At 36.2% G+C, this 26353-nt stretch overlaps 2 protein-coding genes across 5 annotated transcripts in view; one reads left to right on the top strand and one right to left on the bottom strand.

Moving 5' to 3' along the window:
* elp4 (elongator acetyltransferase complex subunit 4) overlaps positions 1–16895 on the top strand; it is a 97290-nt gene extending 80395 nt beyond the window's left edge. The window contains exons 10-12 of one of the 2 annotated variants that reach the window (XR_016168265.1): positions 854–1063; positions 14471–14653; positions 15479–16895. Coding sequence is in view for 1 of the 2 variants with exons in the window: in XM_039659328.2 (XP_039515262.2) it covers positions 854–964 (111 nt within the window). In the remaining variant the exon portion in view is untranslated. Of the gene's footprint in view, positions 1–853; positions 1376–14470; positions 14654–15478 lie in introns of those variants that run through there. The other variant, XM_039659328.2, reaches the window with a different exon arrangement.
* On the bottom strand, positions 4920–25292 carry pax6b (paired box 6b). Of its 3 annotated transcripts, none has more exons than XM_039659946.2 (13): positions 25144–25292; positions 21931–22072; positions 19023–19076; positions 15523–15653; positions 15206–15244; positions 14901–15116; positions 14481–14646; positions 10954–11112; positions 10790–10872; positions 10538–10688; positions 8158–8270; positions 7817–7958; positions 4920–6460 (listed from the first exon to the last, which is right to left on the bottom strand). In XM_039659946.2, the coding sequence occupies exons 2-13, from the start codon at positions 21941–21943 to the stop codon at positions 6375–6377; spliced, it is 1353 nt and encodes a 450-aa protein (XP_039515880.1). In that variant the 5' UTR covers positions 21944–22072; positions 25144–25292; the 3' UTR covers positions 4920–6374. The 3 variants fall into 3 exon arrangements, with proteins under 3 accessions (XP_039515880.1, XP_088986155.1, XP_088986154.1); XM_089130029.1 differs by lacking the exon at positions 25144–25292 and adding an exon at positions 19263–19332 and having other exon boundaries at positions 21931–22182; XM_089130028.1 differs by lacking the exons at positions 15206–15244; positions 25144–25292 and having other exon boundaries at positions 21931–22180.
* Positions 25293–26353: the final 1061 nt, after the last annotated feature.

Genomic DNA, 26353 nt, shown 5'->3' with positions numbered 1-26353 from the left:
ATACTACATTGAATTTCACACACTTTTGCGTCACCATTTGCACGCGGATTTCCCACACAAAACGCTCGTCTAAACGCAGAATAAAAAGTGATGACGCAACGCCACTTTTGCGTTTTCTCTTCAGAATCGTTTCCGTGTAAATATAGCCTTCGTTAACATCATCAAGGAATGAACAATAGTTCTGCAACATTTAATAATCTAAATCAATTAATTTCAACATTTACTAATACATAATTAAAATCAAATCTTGCATTCGTTAATGTACAGTGGACTAACATTAACAAACAATAAACAACTGGATTTTTATTATCTAACATTAATAAAGATTAATAAATGCAGTAACACATGTATTACTCAATGTTAGTTCATCTTAGTTAATACATTAACTTTTTTGTAGTGTTACCAACATTTCAAATAAACGCTGTTCTTTTGAACTTTCTTTACAAAATCCTTAAAATATTAAGCAGCACAACAGTTTTCAACATTGATAATAATAATAAATGTTTCTTAAGCACTAAATCATATTTGAAGGATTTCTGAAGGATCATGTGACACTGAAGACTGGAGTAATGATGCTCAAAATTCATCACAGGAATAAATTACATATTAAATATTTTAAATAGAAAACAGTTGTTTTCAGTTGTAAAATATTTCAAAATATTCATATTTTTACTCTTATTTATTTTTAATCAAATAAATGCAGCTTTGTTGAGTCGTAAGAACCTTTTCAGCTGCTCGAATATAGTAATTGAGTTTTTATTAGAGTAATTGCATTTGTAGCTTTATCTTTTGCCCTCCACATTATTCTTTTAGTCTTCCTCTTACATCCTCCCTCTCTCTCTTTCTCTTTCAGAGACTGCACTTGCCTCCAGACCTGTCAGAGACGGTGAGTCGAGTGAGTAAAACAGAACTGGCAGCAGGATGTGGTACCACTGCCACGGGCAACAAGCGCCTAGATTTCTAGCGGATTCCCATCCTTCCTGCACCCTCCCCCTCCGGTTCCCACCACCCCTGTGATGTTCAAGGGCAGGAGAGCGCTGGAGCTGCACTTCGACAACACTAGGTTACGGTCGCACCTGCACTGACACGGTTTCTGTGAATATTAGTGAAAGAGATAAAGATGGCTCAGCGTTTAGTAATTACACAACTTGGAGAAGAATGCAAGACGGTGATATTTAGTGTCAGTGAACCTGACAAGCACCTATTGCTCTCTTTTGGATAAAGCGAGAATGTGACGCAAATAACGATAACGTAATTTGGCTACCAATGTCTTTTCAGTGGACTTCATGGCTTCCTGGTGTTTATTAGTTTATGTAGCTAATAAATATTTGGTGTCAATAAAGTTTGTAAAAATGTTTAAAATTAAAATTCATGTTTTTATTTTAGTCAGGTTCAAAACAAACGTGGTCGCTGGAAATGTTTTTATCACTCATTTTTTTTATTTTCTTGATTGAATTATTTGGTTCGGAACATTCCTTTAAAGGGATACTTCACCTCTGGAAAGTGAATGTGTATATAAAATGGGTCATTTATGTGGGTCAAATTATTTTTCGAATTTGGAGCTTTCTGGACTGAAAAAAGCCAGAAAATGTATTTTTGGCTTATGTGGATGAAAGACAACAACTCCCAGAATGCACTTGCTTCGCTTCCCTAGGAGGCCACGCCCGCTGGTAACAGAGCGCAGTAGTTAAACAACAAGTCTAGGCTACTAGTGAGTCTCGTGATGAGTCTGCCCGAAAATGTGTGGGATTCGGCTTTTGCGTTCCACAGTCGCCATTCATTATGTTTACCGTAGCGAGCAGGACGAGTGAGGGCCGCGGGAGAACGACGCAAGGCCGGTGGTGTGATTACCGATGAGCGAAACCTGTGAGACGCACGGGTCTCGTATCTCTCACGGAGGAGCAGGAATTTTCTTAGCAATGTTAAAACGTACATCAACCGATCACTTGTTTAGCGTTCATGAAAACACTACATTCAGATTCACCAATCGGAATGAATTCAGTTAGATTGAAACAAAAGCTGCGCATGTAAATGGCGACTCCAGAAAGCAAAAGCTGAATCACGGACATTGACGGCCGGACATGTCTGGGAAAAAGAGGATGGTAACCCCTACTACTCAGCTTTCTCCACAGAACAAGAGCCTGCTAGCTTAGCTTCCAAAAAAAGATGGCTGACACTATGTGTCCGTTCTGTGAGTGAGATCCCATTCCCACCCTCTATTGGCGGGTTGAGAACATGCGGGACAGCCGCTACTATTGACTGAAGCATTTAGCCTCTGGCCAAAAAATCCTCCGATGACGCAAAATGACGATTTTTGCGTCATCTGAGGATTTTTTCCAGATAGAAAATACATAACTCTCTCGTCTCAGGGGGTTATGAGGGTGGAAAGCTCGGTAATTTGAAAATACTAGAGGTTTTCTACTAATACAAAGCTTAATGCTAAATCCTGAATTATCCCTTTAAGCTAAGCTGTATTTTTTCCTTAAAACTGCAGTGAACCAATGACATTCTAAAAAACGTGAAATCGCTGGTGTTTCTGACGTCACAAACTACCTTGTAACCAATCACGTCGACGAGTGATCGTCCACATGTGGATCTCTGAGCTGGTGTGAGTGAATGGAGGCGGGGCTAATTAGCATATTCATAGAACTGCATATACTAAATAAGGCAAGGGTGTAGAGTTACATTCAAGCCATTTAAATGCATGAAGAATATTTTTTTCAAGGATTTATTTTTAAATATGTAATTCTGGTTTCAATAAAATTGGCTACGGGGGACTTATAAATAAACGATAAAACTAAATAATTCACGCCCAACAGCCAAGAATTATGAAAAAAAAGGGGGCAGGGCCTGGTTGAGTTCTGTTAGTAGTGTGTTGAAACTTGCGGTTATGGTAAGGCGTGAGTCACGACATTTCCAAAACACGCTTGAAACAGTTGGCCGATCACAACACACTGGTCCAGCCGACCAATCAGAGCATGTTGTGCTTTTCAGAAGGAGTGGCTTCATAGAGACAGGAACTAAACAGAGTGTTACTGACAGACTAGGAGGATAGGTGCTGCAACAACGTAAAATATGTGGAAAAATAAGATGCGTTTTGAAAATCAAGCATGAAGTAGAGTCTAAAAACACTATCAAGACTTTGAAAAGGGTAATAATCTGTCCCCTTTAAAGCTGAAATGTTTCTTCTTTTCTTTTTTTGACGTTTAAATGGTACTTTTCAGTGGACAGATGAAGAATCTGTGTCTTATTGTTTTCACTCAGCCAACAGTTATTCACCAGTAAGTGAGGAATCTTAAATTCAGGGGTTGAGAGATGTTGCTGCTGATCTGTGAGGTTGTACTTCATTACGCATCACGACAGCTGCGTACAGTCTTGTGCTTTTATGAGAGCTCAACGGCGATGAAGTAGGTCAGAGGATATCATATTCATATACAGGACTGGAGACATGCTGTCTCTCTCTTTTGATTTAGTGATATCATTTTGAACACTGTTTTCTGTGAGTTGCCACAAAACTTCTGTCTTTATTTATTTTTTTCTTTTTCTGCCTTGTTTATAATAACATACACAAAATTCTACTCGAAAATCTAGTTATTTTTTATACATCATAGTAGGATTTAATTTTAGATTATATTAATTTAATCTGCCTTTCATTAAAAAAAAAACTTTTAATTATGATTGTATTTTTAGTACAGTAAAATCGCTAAAATCACTATTGAGATTAACGGTACGTTTTTTTGGAATTGTTATCTCTGACCTCATTAGAGTAATGAAAATTTATGAGGAAAATGTGCATAGGTTTTTTTTCCTGAAGGAATTGTCATTTCTTTTGGGGTGAAAGGTGACCTGAACATTTTCATAATTTTTTAACTAAACATTTTTTTGACTCCACAATTAAGATTGAGGCATTTATTTGTAATTTAATTACTATAAGATCCTTTTGCATTTCTAATTGCATAGTCAACATAAATTTCATCTGACGTGACCCGGCTTGACTTTATGGGGAAATGTATTTTCGAACATAAAAATGCATGCATGCACACAATTTTAATTTCTGTAAAAGCATGTTTTTATTTATGCATTAATGTTTCATAGCCTCATTTTCATTGTCTGTAAGTAGCTGTCAGTGTTCACAGTTTTTATTTTTGTGAATTACCTCAGTTTATTTTGAATTATTTTAATATGGTCACCTAGTTTTCACAATTTTTAATTTTAGCAAACCTTGAGCTCATAACTGCATGCACAATGTAATAAGACAATGAAATATAACAGTTTTGTCCAAGAATAACTTGGCTTTAATTGTGATTCAAGATTTCTCCATCCTTTTCTCTTTGCATTGCTGTCTTTGTAGATGGGTTTGAGAGCTGTCCTAAAGTCCCATAGGCCACTACCTGACCCAACTAACGTCAGGAGCGACCTACCACCCCCAAAAACCCTTCCACGCGGACACTTTCTCTCCGTGTCTCTCCCCTCGGCCCTCCCGCTGAGACAGCAAGTGAAGCAAAATAACTCATTCTGCCACACAATCGCTTCATCTCTCCCTCCGCTCACCCTGAGCTCGCTCGGACCGCTTTATTCTTCTCGTTTCTTCCCCCTCTCTCATCCCCCCACTCGCGCACGTACTTTTTTCCCCCCTTCCTTTTAGAGCATCGAAACTCTACCAAAACAAGAGCTGGCAGTGCTGAATGGCATAGGCCTTTTCTATTGTGGTGTGTTTTTGTGATGTCTGAGTTGTGTGGAGTCGGCTGGTGCCTTTGTTCACGGGCTCTTTGGTGGTTATGAGGTATGTGGAGAGAAGAGACACGCTGGTGTGTCTTTTAAATGGGTAGTTTGTGGTCATGTTTACAACTAATACTTTTGAAAACGATCTATCGCTTTCATCAGGAGTCGGTTACATTAAAAGGAAATTCGGAAACCGATACTGTACAAAATGTTTTAATAGTTTTTCACAAAATACATTTAGAAAGCTTTTAAATAAAATTAAATTGAAATATCTGCAAGACAGGGGTAGACCTTTTCGCTTTCCAAAGCATTGCTCTGACACTAAAATCATTACAAGTGTTCATGTTTCAGGTACACAACAAAAACGCAGAATTCAAGATGTTTTTCAAACCACAAATGGTTGTCGATCATAAATAAAGGACTGCGTGATTAAGTCGCAGTCAGGTATACTTGAAGCCAGTGTACTAGAATGTAAAACGACGCTTTTTTTTTCCTTTACAAAATGTAGCAACACAAGACTAACAATAAAAAAAGAGAGAGAGAAGATTAAGATTGTTGTGTCATAGATGAAATACAAAGGCTTTGGTCTGTTTTTACAATCAACAATGGTTTAAGTCTGATATGTACTTGTAAACAACTGCCAAACACTTACGTTTTTTTTAAATAAAAAAAAAACTCTGTCAAGCATTTTGTAATCATAATTATTGGAATTAAATATTTCTAGTCTCACAAAATTATTTGACCGTAGGACACTATAATACAACTATATCTAATAGACAACTTGTACCTGACCTAAAGAAATGTTTGCCTTTTTTTTAACAATGCATGAAAATCTGTATAAAACAATTCGTTTGATTTTTCTCGGGGCAATACAAATAACAATATATTTATGTTTCGCGATAATTCCAAGAGGGAAAACAAATACTCACAATTGGACAGTAGCAGAATGGATGAATGTTATGTTGATGCCAAAGTCTACCGTACTATAACTTCCCAATCATCTGACGTCACGATTGTAAGTTATCAAGAGCAAAACGGCCTCAGAATCGGTTAGTTATCTCCAAACCCTTATACATAATCATAAAGTACTCAGTAATTTACAAAATGGCTGTTGTTCCTTTCGTAGATACAATAGTGTCATCAACTGAAGCCGTTGTGGGTTGATTTGAGCCTCGTCCTTATAGCCGGCAACTCTCCCAAAGTGAAAATATGTAGTGGGCACATTAATAGGCTCCTCCTCTTGGTGTGTTTGATATGGGCCTGAATGAAGTCTGATCCATAATCCTGATATTAGCTCTGTAGAAAACAGTCTGTTCTCCGCCATTTCAAATGGATGCGAGACCAACATATCTTTTGGCTGTTAAATTGTCTTTTCCTCTTTACATAGAAATGCCAATGTACAAATACAACAAAAAAATGGAGTTCGAAAAATGCGGATGTAGCAGAGGTTTGTTGCGTTTTGTTCCGTTCGAGTCTCTCTTGTTTTTTCCTCCTAAAGGTAGTGCCGCGAAGTTTTCCGACTGTGGAAAGAGACCACACGCCGTCTCGTCCTCGTGTTTGCTTGTGTGTGTGTTTGTGAAAATACTGCTGCAGAGGTCCAGGTTCTCTCTTAGTCTCTGTGTGGAAGTCAAAGGGCAAAGTAACTCTTTTCTTTACTGTAATCTTGACCAGTACTGAGACATGTCTGGCTCAGTTCCGGGAACTTGGACAGGGACAGATACTCCAGGGGAGATGAGTCCTAGAAATAGAGAGAGGATGTAGGTCAAAAACACGTTCCTTTTCAAACTTTAAAGGGATAGTTCACTTTGAAATTCATTTTTGGTATGTTTTAACTTACCTCATCCAAGATGTAGGTGTCTTTGTTTACGCAGTTGTTTAAATTTTGATATTTTTAGGTCAAACCGTTTGTGTCTGTCAGTCATATAATGGAGGTCTATGGTCACCACCTCAAAGGGCATGCAGAGAGAAGTCCAAATCAAATATGATTTAATGACTCGTAAATGTAAGTACCGGTACACGTTGATGGCCCAAGACATGAAACGAGCGGTTTGTGTAAGAAAACGAACAATATTTTTTAGTTTTTACCTCTTGTAACCACTTTATGGCGCTTTATGGCTGTGGTAACAAGTTTTCGTTTTCTCTCACAAACCTCTTGTTTTGTGTCTTGGGCCATCAAATCATAGGCCTTGAGTCATTAAATCATGTTTAATTTAGACTTCTCTGTGCATGCTCTTTGAGGTGGTGACCATAGACCTGCATTATATGACTGATAGACACGAACGGTTTGACCTAAAAATATCAAAATTGAAAATACTGCGGAAACAAAGACACCAACATCTTGGATGCCTTTGAGGTAAGCTAAAACATACCAAAAAATAATTTCAAAGTGAACTATCCCTTTAAGCTTTGGTGTTATGTGCAAATTTGTATAGATTGAGAAGAACAATGGATCAGCACAACTGTGAAGTGATGAAGTTTAAAATTAGACTCTGAAAAGGTCTTTTTTTTAAGTGTTAATGCCAAAAAATGTTACATAAATAGGTGAGGAACAAAGAAACACATTTTTAGATACACAACATCATGCATTTAAAAGTAAACCGAACAATCAGACAATACATACACAAATGTGAACAAACTGGTAAAAGAGTGTATGCATATACGCTACCGTTCAAGTTTTTGAAAGTCTTGTATTTGATCAAAAATACAGAAAAAACAGTAATATTGCAATTTAAATTAAATTGAATATATTTTCATGTGTAATTTATTTCTGTTGTGTCAAAGCTGAGTTTTCAGCATCATTAGTCACATGATCCTTCATAAATCATTCCAATATGCTGATTTGATGCTCAAGAAACTTTTCAATTATCAATATTGAAAACAGGTGTGCTGCCTAATTTTTTTGTGGAGATCATGATTCCTTGACAAATGGAAAGTTCAAAATAATATTTATTTGAAAAATAGAAATGTTTTGTAACATTATTAATGCGTATATGTAATATGTAAAAGTATTTTCAAACTTGTAAACCTTTGAACGGTAGCATAAATGTGCTATAGGGTGAGTTTGTTAATCGCACAATGAACTTATTCTGCCTACCTGTTGAGGCGGTACCAGAAGTTGCCATTGTTTGGCTGTTCATGTGTGCCTGCATATGAGGGGGTGTGTATGTGTCGTAGCTTCGCCCATTCACGGACGGACTGGTGGGCAACATGCAGGAATAGGAAGATGTCTGGCTTGGCTATAAAAAACAAGAATATATGTATATAAATATATAGATTTAGTTATATCTACAGGCACAACTGTAGTTTCTATAACACAGAGGAGTTTGGGTTAAACTTGATGATGGAATGGGAAACACTTAAGGAAGCATCGCACACAGCACATTAATCCAGTTATCGAGGGTAGAGGAGGAAACAGTTGTTCAGGACGCTACTCACTTGCATAGGCAGGTTGTTAGACATTGTGAAGCTGGGCATCGGAGGCAAACCCGCGTACGTGTTGGTCAGGGCCGTGTCTGGGCGGCCCAGCATTGACCCTGCTGTGAAGGACACTGGTAAAAAAAGAAAAGAGGAAAAGGTTTAATTTTGTCATTTCTTTGTGCTTTTGCCATTTTATTTGTTTTTATTTTTTATATTGCTATTGGTTTATTTTTATTTCAGTTTTAGTTTTTATTTATTTCCAGTTAACAATTTTAGTGCTTCAACTTGACACCAAGCCAACATTTCAAATTTTTTAGTTTAATTTTTTTTAAAAGGTTTTTTTTACAACTTTTTTACAAAGGTTACAACTTTTTTATTCAAAATTAACTAAATTGAGTCAATAAATCATCAATCCTTCTTCCAAAATATGTTTTTGTCTTACCCTGCACTGTAAAACCGTAATTTTTACGGTAAAAAAACCGGCAGCTGTGGTTGTCAGAACTTTACCGTTAAAAATACGGTAGGAATGTTATTGGTTTTACAGACTTAACTTAATTTACAGAAATAAAACGTATTTCATTATCTGATAAAATGATCATCCTTTTGTAAAATATATATCTGTTTTGTATATACACTGACAACCAATAATCATCGCAGCAGTTATGAGTCACATGATCAATCAAAGCTCACCACAAGCAGTCTTACATTAGAGGGTTTATACTTGTATAAAGAAGCTGCGCGGTGTCATTTACGCTAACATCATGGTAACACACATGAAATAAAAAAAATGCAATAAACATTAATTTAACAACATTAAATGTAACGTAAAACCCTAATGTACATAACTGATTAAGAAGACTATGCGGAACCATAGTTATTTCAACAAAAATACATAATGTGAAGTGTCACATGGTTTTTCACTGTAAATTATACAATGAGTTGTTCTTTTTTACTTTCAAAAACTGTAAATTTAACAGTATTTTACAGTAAAATTATATCAAATTTATTTACTGTATATAGTACGGAAACTTTCTGTTAACCGATTAACAGTTTTGCACTGTAGCATTTTTATAGTCTTTGACCGTTAAAATCACAATTATTTTTACAGTGACATGTTTATATTTTAGGTATAGCAGGATGGTTTTTGCTGGAAATTGCGTGCATACGTTATTCACCCTTACATGTTTCGTCATATTCGTAGTTACTTTGATGCATGTATAGAGCAGATAAATCTCAAACCTCCGGGGAATCAACAGTTAAAAAAGTGCCAAACACGGGAGAGTCTGCTGGCAAAAAGAACACGACAGAGCTCGTAATAAAACAAGAATCAACATTAGCTTGGCTTTTCACAGTTGGCGAGAACTGAGGGATTTGAGATGTTGTAAAAGCGACGTGGAGATGGCGTTTTTAATACTCAACGGGTGAGTAAGGTAATTAATTGAACAGAGTTCATGGTAAAGCATTATCCATTGTGAAGGGTCATTTCATTGTTGTTGTAGCTGCGCTGGACGTATCATTTCTATTAATGGGTATAGCTAACGTAACATCTTTAGCCAGTCGGCTTGAGATCCTTTCCATCTCTTAAAGGAGTAGTTCATTTAAAAAAAAAAAAACTTTTGCTGATAATTTACTCACGCCCATTTCATCCAAGATGTCCATGTCTTTCTTTCTAAAGTCGTAAAGAAATTAAGGTTTTTGATGAAAACATTCCAGGATTTTTCTCCATATCATACACTTTACTGGCCACTAAATGGTTCGAGGTCCCAAAGATAGTTTCAGGGCAAACTGTTCAAAGGGCTTTAAACGATTCCAGACGATGAATAAGGGTCTTATCAAGCGACACAACCTAACGAATCTTTTTCCGAGTCAATTCGTTTATTTTGATGAACGAAAATAAACGAATTGACTTTCCGAGTCAATTCGTTTATTTTGATGAACGAGTTCGAACAGGAGAGTCACGAACGCGCATCACAGAACAGAGCAAGGCGACCATTTGAGCTTATAAATCTTAAACTTTTGTATTTATTTTTTAAATGTGCGATCGTTTCGCTTAATAAGACCCTTATTCATTGTCTGGAATTGTTTAAAGCCCTTTGAACAGTTTGCCCTGAAACTGTCTTTTGGACCTTGAACCGTTTGGTTCCCATTGAAGTCCATTATATGGAGAAAAATCCCCTTAATTTCTTTTTGACTGAAGAAAGAATGACATGGATATCTTGGATGACATGAGGGTGAGTAAATTATCAGCAAAAGTTTTTTAAAGCCTAGTAGTGAATATTTTATGAGCAGTGGATAATCTCTCTTTTTAGAACAATTCTGCTAACTTCCTGCAGTTTGGACTTGGTGTGAAGACATTATGCCTTCTATGTAATCCTCAGGAATTTAGGTTGGCATTTACCAGGAGTGGTGGGTTGTGGCATTGCCTGGTAGACGCTCGAGTTGAAACTGCTACTGATGGGAATGTGACTGGAGGAATTGCTGGCTTGTCTTCGCTGGTTCCTCAGCTTCTCTTCCCTCCTCCATTTGGCTCTTCTGTTTGAGAACCATACCTGCAGACACAGAGCAGGTCAGCATAGATGTAGACAGTAGTGATGCTGAACATGCATTATGGTACTATGGAATTAAAATTGAACTATTACCATATTCTCACCTGTATTCTAGCTTCTGGAAGGTCAATTTTCGCTGCAAGTCTTTCTCTTGCGAAAACATCTGGATAATGGGTTCTTTCAAACTCTAAAAGCGATGTGGAAACAAAGGTTATGCTTTGAACCTCAGCTGGATATGCGAGACGTGATGCTTACACTCGATGCATACCTTTTTCCAGGGCTTCGATCTGCTCCTGAGTGAACGACGTTCTGTTTCTTTGCAGTTTTCGTTTCAATTGCAGCCGCATTTGAGTCTCATCGGAGTCCTCGCCGTTTGAGCTGATGGAGTTAGTGTTCTCGCCACTGTTGTCCGGTTGCTGGCAACCATCTGCAAAATGAAAAGGGAGAAAATTGTAGAAATACCACGCAAACCACTTTTTGCATTACCTTGAGTTGTATTATGTATATAATATAGCATTTAATAACATTTTGAATTAGCTTTTATTTTTATATTTAATATTTTATTTCTAGTTTAATTTGTCATTTTGTTATTTGCGTATTGTCATTTTTATTTTTTGTTATTTTATTTGTAATTTATTTTCTATATAGCTTTATTATATATATATATATATATATATTAGGGCTGTGCAAAAATTAATTGCAATTAATCGCATCCAAAAGTCTGTGTTTACATAATATATTTGTGTGTGCTGTATATAATTATTTTGTATATATAAATACACACACATGCATGTATACATTTAAGAAAATGTGTTAATCTTATATAAATATAAATATTTTATGTATGAATATGTATTTATATATATATATATATATATACATAATTTAAGCGCAAATAATTCTTAAATTTATACATGCATGCATAGGTATTTATATATACAAAATAATTATATACAGTACACACAAATATATTATGTAAACACAGACTTTTATTTTGGATGCGATTAATCGCAATTAATTTTTGCACAGCCCTAATATATATATATATTCATTTACATTTTGTCATTTTAGTACTTCAACTTACTAAAGATCCTGAAGCAACATTTCTAATCAAAGATTAAGTTTTAGTTTTAAAGTTTTTATTAAGCCTTATTGCAATTTAGTTTTAGCAAAAACAACAACACTGAGTTGCATGAGAATAATTAACAAAAAAATAAGCTAAATTCTTCAATTATACATTTGCAAAGTATTCATTTATTTATTATTGCAATATAATACATTTATATTTTGCTTGCATTCAAATCATTATACATATATATATATATAATTAAATTATGTTATTCTGTGTTTTAAAATGTAGTATATTATACAATACGAAATAAATTAATTTTATTATTTATTTTATTATTAGTCATATTTTGTATGCATTCATATCATAATTTATGTATATATATATATATATATATATATATTGTATGCATACAAAATATAAATAAATAAATAAATAGTATAAATAAAATAAAAATGATTTTGTATAATATAATTAATATCATATTTTGGACTTGTTTCAGATGGAAAATTAGCATTTGATGCGAATACACCCCAAGACTTGAGGCCAGAATTGTCAGCATTATCTCCATAGTTCCATAACAAAGTAGCAAAAGAAACGCATTGAATCATCGTCAGGTTCCCTTGGATGTTTTCATACACAGCACATATAATGTATAGGGATTCTTAGTGCTATTCACCGTATGGGTGTCCAGGGACCTATTGAGGTGACCACCAACACTTGAATAGAGAGCTGCTTTTCTCAATGACACAATACCAGCAAAAGAATGAGGGGAACCATTAAACTGTGCAGACAGAGATGGGCTGCCAGGCCTTTTTCGTCAGGCTCAAATTCTCCCGAGGGCACAATTGGAAAGGAACAACAAAAAGAGGCATGCGGTGCTCAGCATTGTATAACACAAGGATCTAGTCAACAGACCTTTCAGTTCAGTATGTTAACCTCTACACACCACTGTCATTAATCAAAGAACCCCAGGCCAGCCCTGTTAAACGCCAGTTAGGATTTATACGTTCAACAGGAGTTGACCATTGAAAGACCTTTGCTTGCTTAGTTGGGATGGGTTGGAAAAGTCTCTTATCTATCCAGAGCAACAGTTAACAAGAAATGAAAATTTGATCGTTTTCTGCTCATTGTCATTTCTAACCTGTATGCTGTTGTTTTAAAAGTAGAAATACAAAAAAACATTTAGTGTCAGTTCATAATAATGCCATTTAAGCTCCAAAAGTAAGTCTTTAAAGTCTCATTCGAAATTAGCATTTTCTTTTTAAAGGTGTATTATCCCTTTAAGCAGCACTAATACATTAAAATATGGCTTGCATTATTCTTATTCAATATCAATGCTGTCAGATAGTGTTTGTGATACTGTGAATATCCACACGCAGGATTCGTCAACCTGATTAGAAACGAACTATTCATCAACTAAACTTTTTTTTCATTGTCTCCTCTAACCAAAAGCCTGTGGATGTTCTTTCTCTCCCTCAAAAAAAAAAAAACAACCTCTAATGAGCAATTACAGAGAGACCGAGCTGTGCCTGTCACAAATTCTTGCATGTGACAGAAACATCTTTTGTCCCGGGACGCACAGTGCTTTTCTCTCACTCCCCATGGGGCGCAAATGATGTCGAGGGCACCGGCGGGGGGAGGGGGCAGGTGGTACCGCATGGACACCTCCGCCGAAAACTCTGTTCCTAGTCACGCAGATCCAAGACCCAGACAGAAGCCGTATTGAGATGAGCGATTAATTAGCACTAACTCCTCTATTAATGAATGGCCTTTTCTCATCCAAGCATGTCAATGGCACGCAATTCTAGATTCCGCATATTCATCTAATGCATCTCCAGATGGATTGACATAGAGACCTAATATAGACTGCAAGGGATTTACTACACTTTTTCAGGACAAATAAACCAACACAAAATTTTTTAAAACAAATTGTCAAGTTCTTTCATTCTTAAATACATATAGATACACTGAATAGGATACTTTTTTAAATTTATTTATTTTTGAATAATAATTGAATATATACTTGTATAATTTCAGTATGAATATTATAGTAAAAATATAATGAATAATGACAGCCCTAATATATATATATATATATATATATTAGGGCTGTTAAACAATTAATCGTGATTAATCGCATCCAAAATAAAAGTTTGTGTTTACATAATATATGTGGGTGCACTGTGTATAATTATTTTGTGTGTATATATATATATATATATATATAAATACACACACATGCATGTATATTTAATAAAAAAAATGTATATATAATATAAATTCTTTTTAATACTGTATACAGTATATACATGAAAATATTTTTTAAATATATACAAGCATGTGTGTGAGTTTATATATATAAAATGCTTATACACAGTCCACCCACATATATTATGTAAACACAGACTTTTATTTTGGATGCGATTAATCTAGATTAATATTATAAAAAAATTATATTTTTATAATGAATAATATTAACACATTTTAAAATCTTTATATATATGACTGGAGATGTCCATGTCCATATATATATATATATATATATATATTATTTATTTATAATTTATATATTATTTATTTATAATTTATTTATATATATATATATATATAATTTATTATTTACTAATTTTTTCTGTAGTTGTATTGTTGCTGTGCCTTTATGTTGCTGTTATTCCAATTTTTCTCATGACAGTGATGCTCTTATTACTTTTAGGCTGTCTCACCTTGATTTGGTTGTCCTGGCACAGACGTACCAGGGTACCATCCCGGGCGTGTGCCCCACGTGCCGGTCTGCCCGTTGAGCATTCTCAGCTTGTCGTACATGCCATCTGCACCCATCTGTTGCTTTTCGCTAGCCAGGTTGCGTAGGACTCGATTTATCGACGACACCTGAAAGGTATCAAGGCAGTCAGTTAATTACTGTTTTAATGCATCAGCCATAACATGCCATTTTATTTCACTCTGTTCCATTATAGCTCCATAAATGCCATTTGTGTTAATGCAATTTGGTAAATGCAAAATAATTAGCGTTGCAATTGCAAGAATACATCTATAAATCTGCCTGCATATGCATTCTTATTCACCTATTAAGAAATGTGGTTTATTTATTGATGTTTATTTATTGATGCACAATTTGCACTTACGCTGGGTATGTTATCGTTGGTGCACACCCCCTCAGACAGTAGCCTGTCACGAATTTCCCAGGCAAAGATAGAGGGACACTCCCTCTTGTACTGTGCTATTTTCCCGACCACTTCAGGCGTCGCTACTCTCGGTTTGCTGCCTCCGATGGCTCGAGGTCGGATGGAGCCGGTCTCATAATATCTGCCCAGAATCTTGCTCACGCACCCATTCGACACCTGAATGGACAGCAATATACACAATTCACATACATTATTTAAGACTAAATTGAAATAAAGTAATGTACTTCAAACAATTATACGCTTACGTTCTTATTGTCCAGTTGGACTTTTGCATCATCATGGGTCTATGAACACAGAAAATACGCCTTAAAATTGCTAGGATGATTTCATTACGTTTTAAAAGGTTTGAGAGCTAATTAGTCACACTTTGCATGAGTGTTTGCTTCAGCAATACAAATGGTTGGCATCTTGAATATTTTCTTTTTATCGTTATTGCCGTTATTCGTTTTTTTTTCAGCTGTACTTTTTGTAACGTAGACATTGTGTGACCATGATATGACTTGTAATTATTTCACTAGGTCCCGTAAAGCTTGTTGGATGTACTAATGGGCTTTAGGGTCACCTGCAAAATCCTGGAGATGTCGCAGGGTCGCGCTCCGCTGTGTGCGAGTTCGACGATCTTCTGCCTGGTGGAGTCCGGTAACGGTCTGCCGTTCACAAAAACCCCGCCGAGCTGGTTGACGCCACTGTGACCTGTGGCACATGGAGACATAACAAATTGGCTCGTCTTTCCCCCTCGAAAACATTCCCTCAATGGGTGGTGTCCCATTGTCCAGGATAAAGCTCCACTTCCCTTTGATCAGCTTTACTGACGACCCGAGTCAGATTAGAGAGAGAAAAGGCTGAGTTTTTACATCGCAATGTCCATGTTATACATTGTCAGTGTAATCAATAACAAGAACAATGCACTTCTTGAGCCAACAAAGGGAACTTTATCATTATGTTTTGAACAAATTATAACGTTTTTCTGACCGTCATTAAGTTTTGAATAGCGTTACACAGCTCATTGTGCCCTACAAATCAACGCTGGAATGTCATGCACTAGACTCGAATCAATCAACAAACGCACAGAATCGACTGATGAAATGACCTCTGAGTCTAAACATCTCCGTTCAAGTGAACTGAAATTTTCATAATCAAATTGTCCTCAAGAGAACAGCTTTCCACAAGGCCGTGCGTCAGTGTTTGGAAACTCTCATTCACACCAGGCTAACAAATCCCTAATAAATAAGCACACACATCGCCATTGAGGAACAACAGAAAGAGAGCAATTATCGCAAAGCATACGGGAAAAAAAATTCGATATTAGATGCACTGTCTCAGAAGAATATGAAAAGCGCATACCAGTTCAGTGTATTTTGATGCGATGTGAAAGTCCAGTGAAAAGTCAATTCAAAGCGAGCAACAACAACAACAAAAAAACAGAGGCGAATCCCCTACGAAAAGCCTCCCCGGAGTGTGTGTGTGTGTGCTCTAGCTCTCTGCTCCTCTCTCGTCTGACTGCAGGAGCCCGAGCTCCTAAGCAATAAATAAGCTCCAAATATAGAAGAAGAAGAGGGGGGAAAATATGATGAGCCTCTCTGACATTTGTCTTTAGAATAAAGCTCGCTGCACGTCAAGTTTGAGCTTAATTTCTGGAAATAGGCGGAGGTCGCCTCGGATCATGCATGGAAGGCTCATTGAAAAGATCAGCTGAAGTACTTGTGGCAGGACTGTCACTTTATATGACACTGCTCTGCTTTTGAAAAACGCATCGTCACGACAAATAGTAGCATGATAAAACGACCCTTTCTGTCTGCATTTGAATATCAGACGAAATTGGATTCTGCTCTTCTTGCCTTCAAGGGAGGCTTCCTTTTTGTTTCTAGCTACAGGAGCAACCCACGAGGACAGGGGCTTGTGTGTTTCTAAACATATTAAATCTGACAAAGCTTTCTTTTTTTGTGCGTGTCTGTCGTACTGTTTGTAACAAACCCAACATCTGCTGGAGTATTGTGGGAAATGCAAGTGTCTAAATATAAAAAAAAAAAAACTGTGAATTCACTGTAAAAAATATTGTTGGTTGGTTTAACTTTAAAAAAATGAAGTAACCTGGTTGCCTTAAAATTTTAAGTTCATTGAAATGGAAAGATTGAGTTAATACAATGAGGGAGATTGATTTAATCATCAGAAACTCAAAATATTATGTTATCTGAACCACATATTTAAGTTGATTTGACTAAAGAAAAAATGTTGTGATTACAAATAATGAACATATTTTTTTACAGTGGTGATTCAGTCATGAAATAATACTATGAAAAAAACCCAACATCTGCTGGAGTATTGTGGGAAATGCAAGTGTCTAAATATGAAAAAAGCTGATTTGACCCTTTAAAATTCATTCACTATAAAAAAAAAATATTGTTGGTTTAACTTAAAAAAAAATAAGTAACCTGGTTGCCTTAAATGTTTAAGTTCATTGAAATGGAAAAAAATGAGTTAATACAATGAAGGAGATTTATTTAATCATCAGAAACTCAAAATATTATGTTATCTGAACCACATATTTAAGTCGATTTGACTAAAGACAAAAATCTTGTGATTACAAATAATTAACATATTTTTTTACAGTGGGTGATTCAGTCATATGAAATAATACTATGGAAAAACAACATCTACTGTGGCAAATGCAAGTGTCTAAATATGAAAAAAAAACTGATTTGACCCTTTAAAATTCATTCACTATAAAAAAATATTGTTGGTTTTAAAAAAAATGAAGTAACCTGGTTGCCTTAAAATTTTACGTTCATTGAAATGGAAAATTGAGTTAATACAATGAGGGAGATTTATTTAATCATCGGAAACTCAAAATATTATGTTATCTGAACTACATAAATGATTTAAGTTGACTTGATTTAAGAAAAAATGTTGTGATTACAGATCATGAAATGTTTTTTTACAGTGTTGGTGAGTCACCAACATATGAAATAATACTATGGGAAAAAAACCTACATTTGAAACACCACATCCAACCGGGGCTAATTTTAATGAATTCTTTTAAGCACTGATACTGCACAACAAACGTGTGGTAATCTCTCCAAATCCAGTGGAATAATCCACTACCATCCTCTGTCTTCAATAATTCCTGGATTAGTTAGATTTAATAGACTCTTGAACGTAAGGAGTAGAATCCACCAATCCATTTGATTGATGTCACCATCACACAGAAACATGACCCGGCCTGTCATTTCACAGTTCAAAGGTTAAGTCTTAATAATCATATAATTCCCCATGGTGTAGGACTGTAGATCTGGCCCTGGTGGCAGTCATAATGAGACTTGTATTGTATCGCTCCCCTAGTAATGGCGAAACATATGTTGTGAATTGTAAACATCAATCCTAAATCTCCTGGCCAAATTGGGTTTTAAAACAACATTTTCTGGCGCATAATTATTTGAGGTCTGTCTTTCTATAGAAATAGTTGTACGTACGACTGAACAATATGCGATTACATAATCTCAGAGAACTAATCCAAGCATTTATCGTATGTCAGACCCAAATGCAAGATCTACTTGACGCTGAGCCGTTTACAGACTAACAGAACTCGTGTTCTTTTCCCCCTCAAGCAAGCTCGGAAAATCTTGAAATCAAATCCTGGAATCATCAAACTATTTAATGTGTCCCATTTCATGCATTAGCTGTTTCGGGAGCTGTCTGTGGAAGTTGGCAAATTTTCTGCATTAATTCAGCCAGAGCTGCATTTATTTGTTACCAACTCAAGCAGAAATAAACATATCCTCCCCCATCAGCCATGCATTCATTTATGCTCGACATGTATGTAAAATACAGTTTGTATTCGTATGGCTTTTCCTTTAAATAACATGATGAAATCATTCATGTGGGGGGGAATATATAATGCGCATTTTAATGCCTCTTCATTTGACCATAAATCACTCTTTAGCACCTATTATATAATTTCCCATCATGCACTGCAATTAAAGTTTAACCGTAAATGAAAAGCAAACAGTCAGCCGTTGGAGAAGAAAAAACACACACGAGTGGCTTAATAAGAATTGCACTTACTGTTTTGCATCATGGACGCCACTCCTGATTCCCACGTGGGTTGGTTATGGTATTCTATTTATGACAAAGAAAATATATAGGGTTAGTTGTGTAATCCAGATTTATTTCTTTTTTTAATTGCAGTTTTGCAACAATTGCGGCGTTGCGTTTACGGCCTGTGCATCTCAACGCATAAGGCGGTTAAATGATGTATATTTGGGAATAATCCTTTCTAGAGGAATTTCAGCTTTAAAAACTTGCCTGGTAACAGAAGTTGACTGTCCGTTTTAAAAATTAGCCCTTCATTTGCCTCTGACTATTTAGATCGTTCCTATAGGATAGAGCAAAAGAGTAATATTAGTTCGAATGACTTGTATCGAGTCATGTTTAGAGTTGTTTAATATGCTACAATACGTAGCGTTTTATTTCATGGCACATGAAATAGAAGAAATTGATTTGAGGTAGGCTATTAAATAGGCTATAAACGTAAAATCTAATATATCAGGAAGAGTTCACGTCTCAATTTCTTGGTGGTCTGTAAAATGTTCAACCTTCCTCTTTAGATCTTCCCGTCAAAAGTGTACAGTGACACACGCTGTCTACTTCGCATCAGTGCTCTGAAAAGTGAGAACTGGAGGGGGTGAGAGGATCCTAACAAAGCCTGCTGGAGCTCAACAATGCGCCTCTTTTACCTTCTATACCCAAACCCAGCCATCACAACTCGGCCTCTGCAACTAGCAACACAACCTCCCACCAAACGTAGCCTACCAATACTTGCCCGAATACAAAGAGCCGAGGGCACCCTGCCCCCCAGACGACCATACACACTCACACAAACACACACAGCATCCACTGTCACTTTCCTGACGGCCATGACCCCGGTGCCCGAACCCCAATGCGTGTTTCTGTTTGTGAGGTTTGGGGAAATAGAAAAGTAATTTCGCGTTATAAATATCTGTAGGTGTTTGTGTAACGGGTGTGGGTTGTTAGGGGTTGTAAAAGGATGCAACAGCCCAGTAGGGTGCTCAATTGGAAAAAAACAATTGCAATAAAGGATCTATTCAGCGACATTGCTAAAAAGGGGCCCAGGGAAGGAAAGTCTTTCGTTTCATTTTCTCTCCCGACGCTGGAATAACAAAACCGGTGTGTCCGTTTCCATTCGCTCTCTTCCCAAGGTTGAAGAACTGAAAGTGTTTAGCGTTTCAAATTGAATCGAGAAAGTGTTATAAACTTCAACATATCAGTAAATTCGTATTTAACCAATCTAAAAAATGCTTTTTTTCTCCTAAAACATTTGGAGGATTTGTTTCTAAATAATTAGGCTATTTGTTGTTCGTCTTTTAATATTTAATATCCCACCACAAACAAGAAACTAATTAATATATACATAATTAAATTAGTGTGTGTGTGTGTGTGTGTAGGCTATAGGCTAAATGCCAATGCGGTTAGACTATTCAGAGTTACAAAAATGAGATGAGTCAGATTGGTAGGCCCTACTGTAGTTTTTAAATATATATATATTGGATTGTTGGTTATTAGTAATTTATTATGTGATTTTAATGTTGTGCAATAGTTGTCCAAGATGAATTTGAGCAGTAAAGCATATTTGTATTTATATATTATGTGTCAAGAGGTTGTCAGCTGTAATTTGCCTTCATAAGTGTGTATTTAATTGTTTTAGCGCCGTATATCTTAGAAAAAATATTGATAAAAAGTTAGGCGACGTCAATTGGAAACTACAACCCGAAGGTAATTTCGAAATACCTTCACAGCCTTAATAGCTCTTAATCACAGCAAATGTTAATTGTTTTGAGCTCCTTTAATTCGCACTCGCTCCATGCATTGCGACTCTGCGTGTTCCCGTTAATGATTTATCTAACGTCCTATACATGCTGTTGTTGTTGTTTATGAGGTTAACTAGGATCTCATCTGCATTTCTTTCGTTTGTGTAATCCTTAACTACAATTGCTTTAATTAAACATGCTTATTCAGGAAACAGTGTTCTCCATAAACATCATTGACATGCAGACATGCATCTGTACGTGTACAAAAGCGCAGTGGGAAGTTTTGAAGGATCTGACATTAACATGCCCTAATCATCTTATACTGCCATCGATGGGGAAATCTTTTGTGTTTTTGTAGCTACATTTATTTAGTGAATGTTTATGAAGACTTGAGCGCCCTAATGCTCTATAAGTAGGCCTGGTGAATATTTGCTGGATGCTAAAACAAACGAGTCCGTTGTGGTGGTGGTTTGTTTAAGGTTTTAAATTAGCCTAAAAAAATTAAATTATTTACCTAATCATTTTATTTATTACATTTCATTCGTGCGATGTTCTGATGTTTACTTTTAGGCGAAATATTGAAACCCGTAAGAGGAAAGACTTGACAGTGCATTACATTAAAACATATTAAACTTTATCATCTCTCCTTTTTACCAATTACGAAAAACCAAAATATTCGAGTATTCGAATATTCCTATCACGCAAATAATAATAAACAAGCAGGTCCTCGTGAGATTCGCGGAAATCTTTAAGAAGGCAGTCGGCTGATGAATCATTCTGACACCTTTTCTCAACGGGTCAGTGCGTTCCCGTGCTCCGAGAAAAAAAAAACAATGTTCAGGCCTAATGTGACTTAGAACTCTTTCCTTTCAAATATTTACTCTCCATAAACAAATCTGTTTTCTGCCTAAAAAAGTAGTCCGAAAAAATACAACATAATCGGAGAGTCCAACTTTATTTAGTAGCTTAATTTAGTTTTACACTTAGCCTACAAACTATTAACAGCACTTTTTATTTGTATGACTTGGGAAACACCCCTAACAATAAACTTAATGTTAATGAATATTAATAATAATAAGGTGGATCACTCCAGTAAAATAGTACTGGACGAATCACTAACTTTTAGTTTCAGCGTGCGCACTCACCTTTTTGAGGCATTCTGCTCCACCGCCTGAGCCCTTCCGAGCAAAATAGTGAAACTGAGAAAGAAACAATGGATCTCCAATAGTAATTTCTTCTTAAAATATAATTTTTTCCCCAGCGTCCCTCTATCTGGAAGGAAATTCCCTGCGAATGAGACACAGATTGACAGTGAGCGGAGATGTCAGGACTGCTCAGGGATTGAGAGTGTGTATGTGTGTGTGTGCTCGCATGTGTAGTGAGTGAGTGAGGGAGAGAGAGTGAGAAAGTGAAGGCGCATGCAGGGAGAGAGAGAGAGCGCGCGCGCGCGAGAGAGAGACAGAGTTGAACACACCTATCCTGATTGGTGATAGTAGGCTACTGATGTATTTAGTCTGTCTGTTCCCAGTCGCAGCTCTTTACTGGCCCATTAGAGAGAAGCAGTGACCCTCTGCCATCACAGAACAGAAAACAGGCCACTTTTGAACCAACTAATCATTCCGCGCGTGCAAATGCCGAGCGCCCCCTCTCCAACTCACTCTATATTGCTTTATGCAGTGGTGGAGCATTCTGTTTCTGTTGGATGCACTGCTTAAATCTCACCACTGGGCTTGAGCTCACTCAGAAAATACATTTTAGTGTCTCTTTTGTCCTTTTTATTTTAATATTTTGCCTCGCAATGTGTGATAATCTCGGGTGTTCAGTTCACTTAAAATTATTAAATAAACTGAATGCTTAATAGAAAAAAAAATAAGTAGTGAACTTTACAAGTCCACATTACTGAATTGTTTTCGAGTAAGCATGAGGTTTATTTACTTAATAATTTTAAGGCTACTGGTTTCCTTAATTTTTTAAGTTAATTCAACTAATCACCTTTTATTTAAAATATCAATGAAAATAAGTAGCTTTTATAGGCTACTATGTTATAATTTTAGTTGTTAAGGCCTACTTAATTATTTGAACGTTATATGCACACTGTTGTTAAGTGTTACACAGCACAAATATAGGTCTATGTTTTATTGAATATTCCTGATTGATTGATTGATTGTTTGTTTGCTGCATGGGGCTTTTAAGTCCTGAGAGATCTGGCCCTCCATGACACTGATAAAAGAAAGCAACCTGTTGACAGCTGCGAATTCAAAAGGAGAACCTGTTTGCTCTGTGCATTAAGTGCACTTGCAAATGGTCCCCGGTGCAACTGGCTAAAACAAACGCAAACACTCTCCACGTGCTTTTGTTGACACTCACGCGCTTTTGCACACTTTCTGCGCGCGTGGAGGTTACCTCCATGTCCACGTGGCCCCCCTAAATTGTTCACTGTTCAATAATTTTACAGCTCGTTAATCGGAGTCGCAAATAGTGATGACATCTGTTTACAACGTTCTGTTTGTAACAGCCCGCGACATATAAGCGGTCTGGAGAATAAATGGATATATACAAATAAAATAAAAAAGATGCGGGACTTACTGGTCCATGAGGCTGAATTTCTTGTATAGCTCAAAATAGTGAATAAGGTTTTGAATTTTTGCTAATTTAAAGGCCTGTGAAGCAACCATTCTTTCCAAAGTGTGTCTATTTTCACTTTTAATTATTCTATATTATTTTGCTCTGTGTCGCGAACTTTGATATTGATATGTTAATATGTTTCCATATTTGCCAAAGTAGTTTAGAAATTATATATATATATATATATATATATATATATATATATATATATAATCACTGTAAAAAAGAAGTTGCTGCCTTAAATTTTTAGGTACAGTCAGCTTGGGTGTTTAAGTAATTTCAACTTAAATTAGGCTATATAATAAACTGACTTAAAAATATATATTTGAAGCTTGTATATATATATTTTTTTTAAGTTGACGATTGATTAACTTATTTTGAGGAGCAATGTAAAAGCATATGTTGCCATAACTTATTGATCATAATTGTTTACACTAACTTCTCCGCGCCCGTATTCAGCATGCACGAGTCCCGAGCCGGTTAAGAGCTGATGGGAAGAAAAATATAAATATGTAGCCTACATAGCCTTTGCATTAACTTTTCCCGGCGAATGCAAGTTATGAAAAAGCCAACGCTCATCAATAAACAGTATCTGTGACTGTGTCACAAAAAAACAGGAGACAAACGATGCTGCCCAAGAGTTTAAAAAAGGCCTTGGGAACGGATAATGAACAGCACTGAATGGCCCCTGCAGGGTTTCTCTCACTACTGCAAATATTTTCACAAATGAGCTCTTCTTATCTGTTTCACCCTCTGATGACTAGTGCACCTTAATAGCATACATGTTCGTTTTTATTTCAAATAGCTATTATAAAGAAGCAAAGACACTGCACTGCATACTAACCCGACTAAAAAAAATGCCCTGTAAGCTTAGTAATTGTGCCGTGGCTGTTGATTTGTCATTTATATCAGTTGTAAATCCTCTCCGTGTTAATGAGGTGTAGGTATTTAGGAAGTGGTCTGATTCGGGGCGCATCATCAGCCTCCAGGCCATACAACCCCTCATCACACGGACCCTGCAGATAGCAATTCTACACGCAAAGCAATTAGCCCAATTGGGATTAGTAACTGCTAATACGAAATCGTGAAAAGTAATCCCTAATCTCGTAGCCGTTTCGCTCTTGGGCAATGTGGTCTCTGTGTCTTCTGTAGGAAACTTTTTACAAAAGGAGAACGAGGGGACGGAATGGGACTGACGTCATACTTCTGGAGAGCACAAATAAAGTCGATCGATAAAAATTCAGAAAAAGTCACGAACGGGCTGACATTTAGTTTTTTTAATCAATAGGCTAGGCTATTGTTTGGGAACCAAATCAATTTACGTACCACCAACGTTTTTTTTATTTATTTTTTTTGTCTTATGTATTTCATATAAGATTTAGTTATTTATATTGTTTACTTTATTTTATTGTTGTTTATTATTTTATAATAAAAACAAAATGTCTTGTTTAACGTAAAATAAATAATAGAAAAGGCACCTCCTTCACAATTAGTATTATTATTAGAAAAGAAGAATGTTTAGTAAACAAATTAATTGTAATTGCTGTGGCAAAAATGTAATAAAATAATAATTTGAAAAGCAGAAATATGTAGGCCCGTGTGTCTAAAACCGAAAGAAATACGTAGGCCTAAATTAAAGATAGAATAATCACATGTACTTTCAAAATGAAAATATGCCGTGCATTTGCTTTACTGAGGACGGTGGGAAAAACATGCAGTATTTCTTAACTTACCGGGATATTTCTGACTTCTGATCAATATCCTGCAGTTGCAAGCCCTTTGCTATTGAATAAATTAAAACGATCTCATGAGTCCAGACTGTGTTGTCACGTTTGAATCCCGTTTGGAGTGGAAATGTCAGTGAGAATGAAAAAACGGTGTAACCCTCACTCACTGTAAACTTTCTCTTAATATCAGCCTCAGCTCGTCAGCGATTGGTCAGATGACGCGCTACGTCACGCTGGAAAATAGTTCTCATACAGCCATGCATGCAACATATCAGGGGAACTCCATGCTCTCACATTAGCCTTGATTTTCAAGACGTGCCTAGCGTGATTATTGCCCTATATTTCAAGTGAAGAATTAGGAGAATTATGCTTCTGTTTCTGTCTTGGTGTTTCCTCCTAAAGAAGGGGATTTATGAGGCAGTTTTATAATATCAATAATAAATAGCTTAGGCTACATATTAATATAACCTATAATGTAATGATTTTTAAAAATAATTAGCTAAATAGTTTTGCAGAAATCATAGAATGTTTACATGCATATGGGCTCTAGTCATTAGCCTACTTTAAAATAATTAGCCTATCTTTGATATGTTTTAGTAATTGCAGAAAGACAAGTTTTGACGGTTTTAATATCAATTTCTGCAAAAAGCCTGTATATTTTTATAATGAAAATATTTGAAACTATTTTTTTTTTCAGCCTCCGTTCTTGATCCTAAGTTGCTATCCGTCTGTTAAGCAAATATTGGCCAAGGCGTCACGGAGATCTTATTTACCCTACTCATTCAGGTGGAAAATCAAATGGTTAACCGGTACAACAGCGCGTTTAGTGAAAATGTTTTTTGTTTTTTTTGTTTTTTCCCCATATAGAGCTGTATAGTTTTCTACGACAATTTCTGGACTATTTTCTCGATTTTTCCTGAAAGGGCAGCTGTTGCGCATATAACTAGGCTATAGCTATTTATGAAATTCTGTGCAGCATCTAAACAAAGAAAACATTAGAATAATAGCCTGAAGGTGAAGCAACATGGCATTTACTTCATATGACGTGACGTACAGATGTCATGTCCATAGTGCGCAAATGCGCAACAGTTCAGTGGTGTGTCTCTCAGGAAATGAATGGGTTGTGTTGGTTCTTTAGGACGTATGGAGCAGGTATGGGGCGCGCACGAGCATTATTCAGCCCTTTGTTTGACGTAACCACAATTAAGGGCCACAG

This window comes from Pimephales promelas, chromosome 1 (genome assembly GCF_988280905.1).
Source record: "Pimephales promelas chromosome 1, fPimPro1.hap1.1, whole genome shotgun sequence".
NCBI classification, from domain to species: Eukaryota; Metazoa; Chordata; class Actinopteri; order Cypriniformes; family Leuciscidae; genus Pimephales; species Pimephales promelas.
The sequence above is the reverse complement of the archived record's forward strand: the minus strand, read 5'-3'. Positions and strand labels throughout refer to the sequence as shown.

Bases quoted from the DNA above. Each gene is read 5' to 3' on its own strand.
- pax6b (XM_039659946.2), bottom strand. The intron at 14,647-14,900 runs GTAAGTGCAAAT...GATACCTTTCAG, and splicing joins CCAACGATAACATACCCAGC to GTGTCGTCGATAAATCGAGT. The intron at 10,689-10,789 runs GTGAGAATATGG...CTGTGTCTGCAG, and splicing joins TTCCAGAAGCTAGAATACAG to GTATGGTTCTCAAACAGAAG.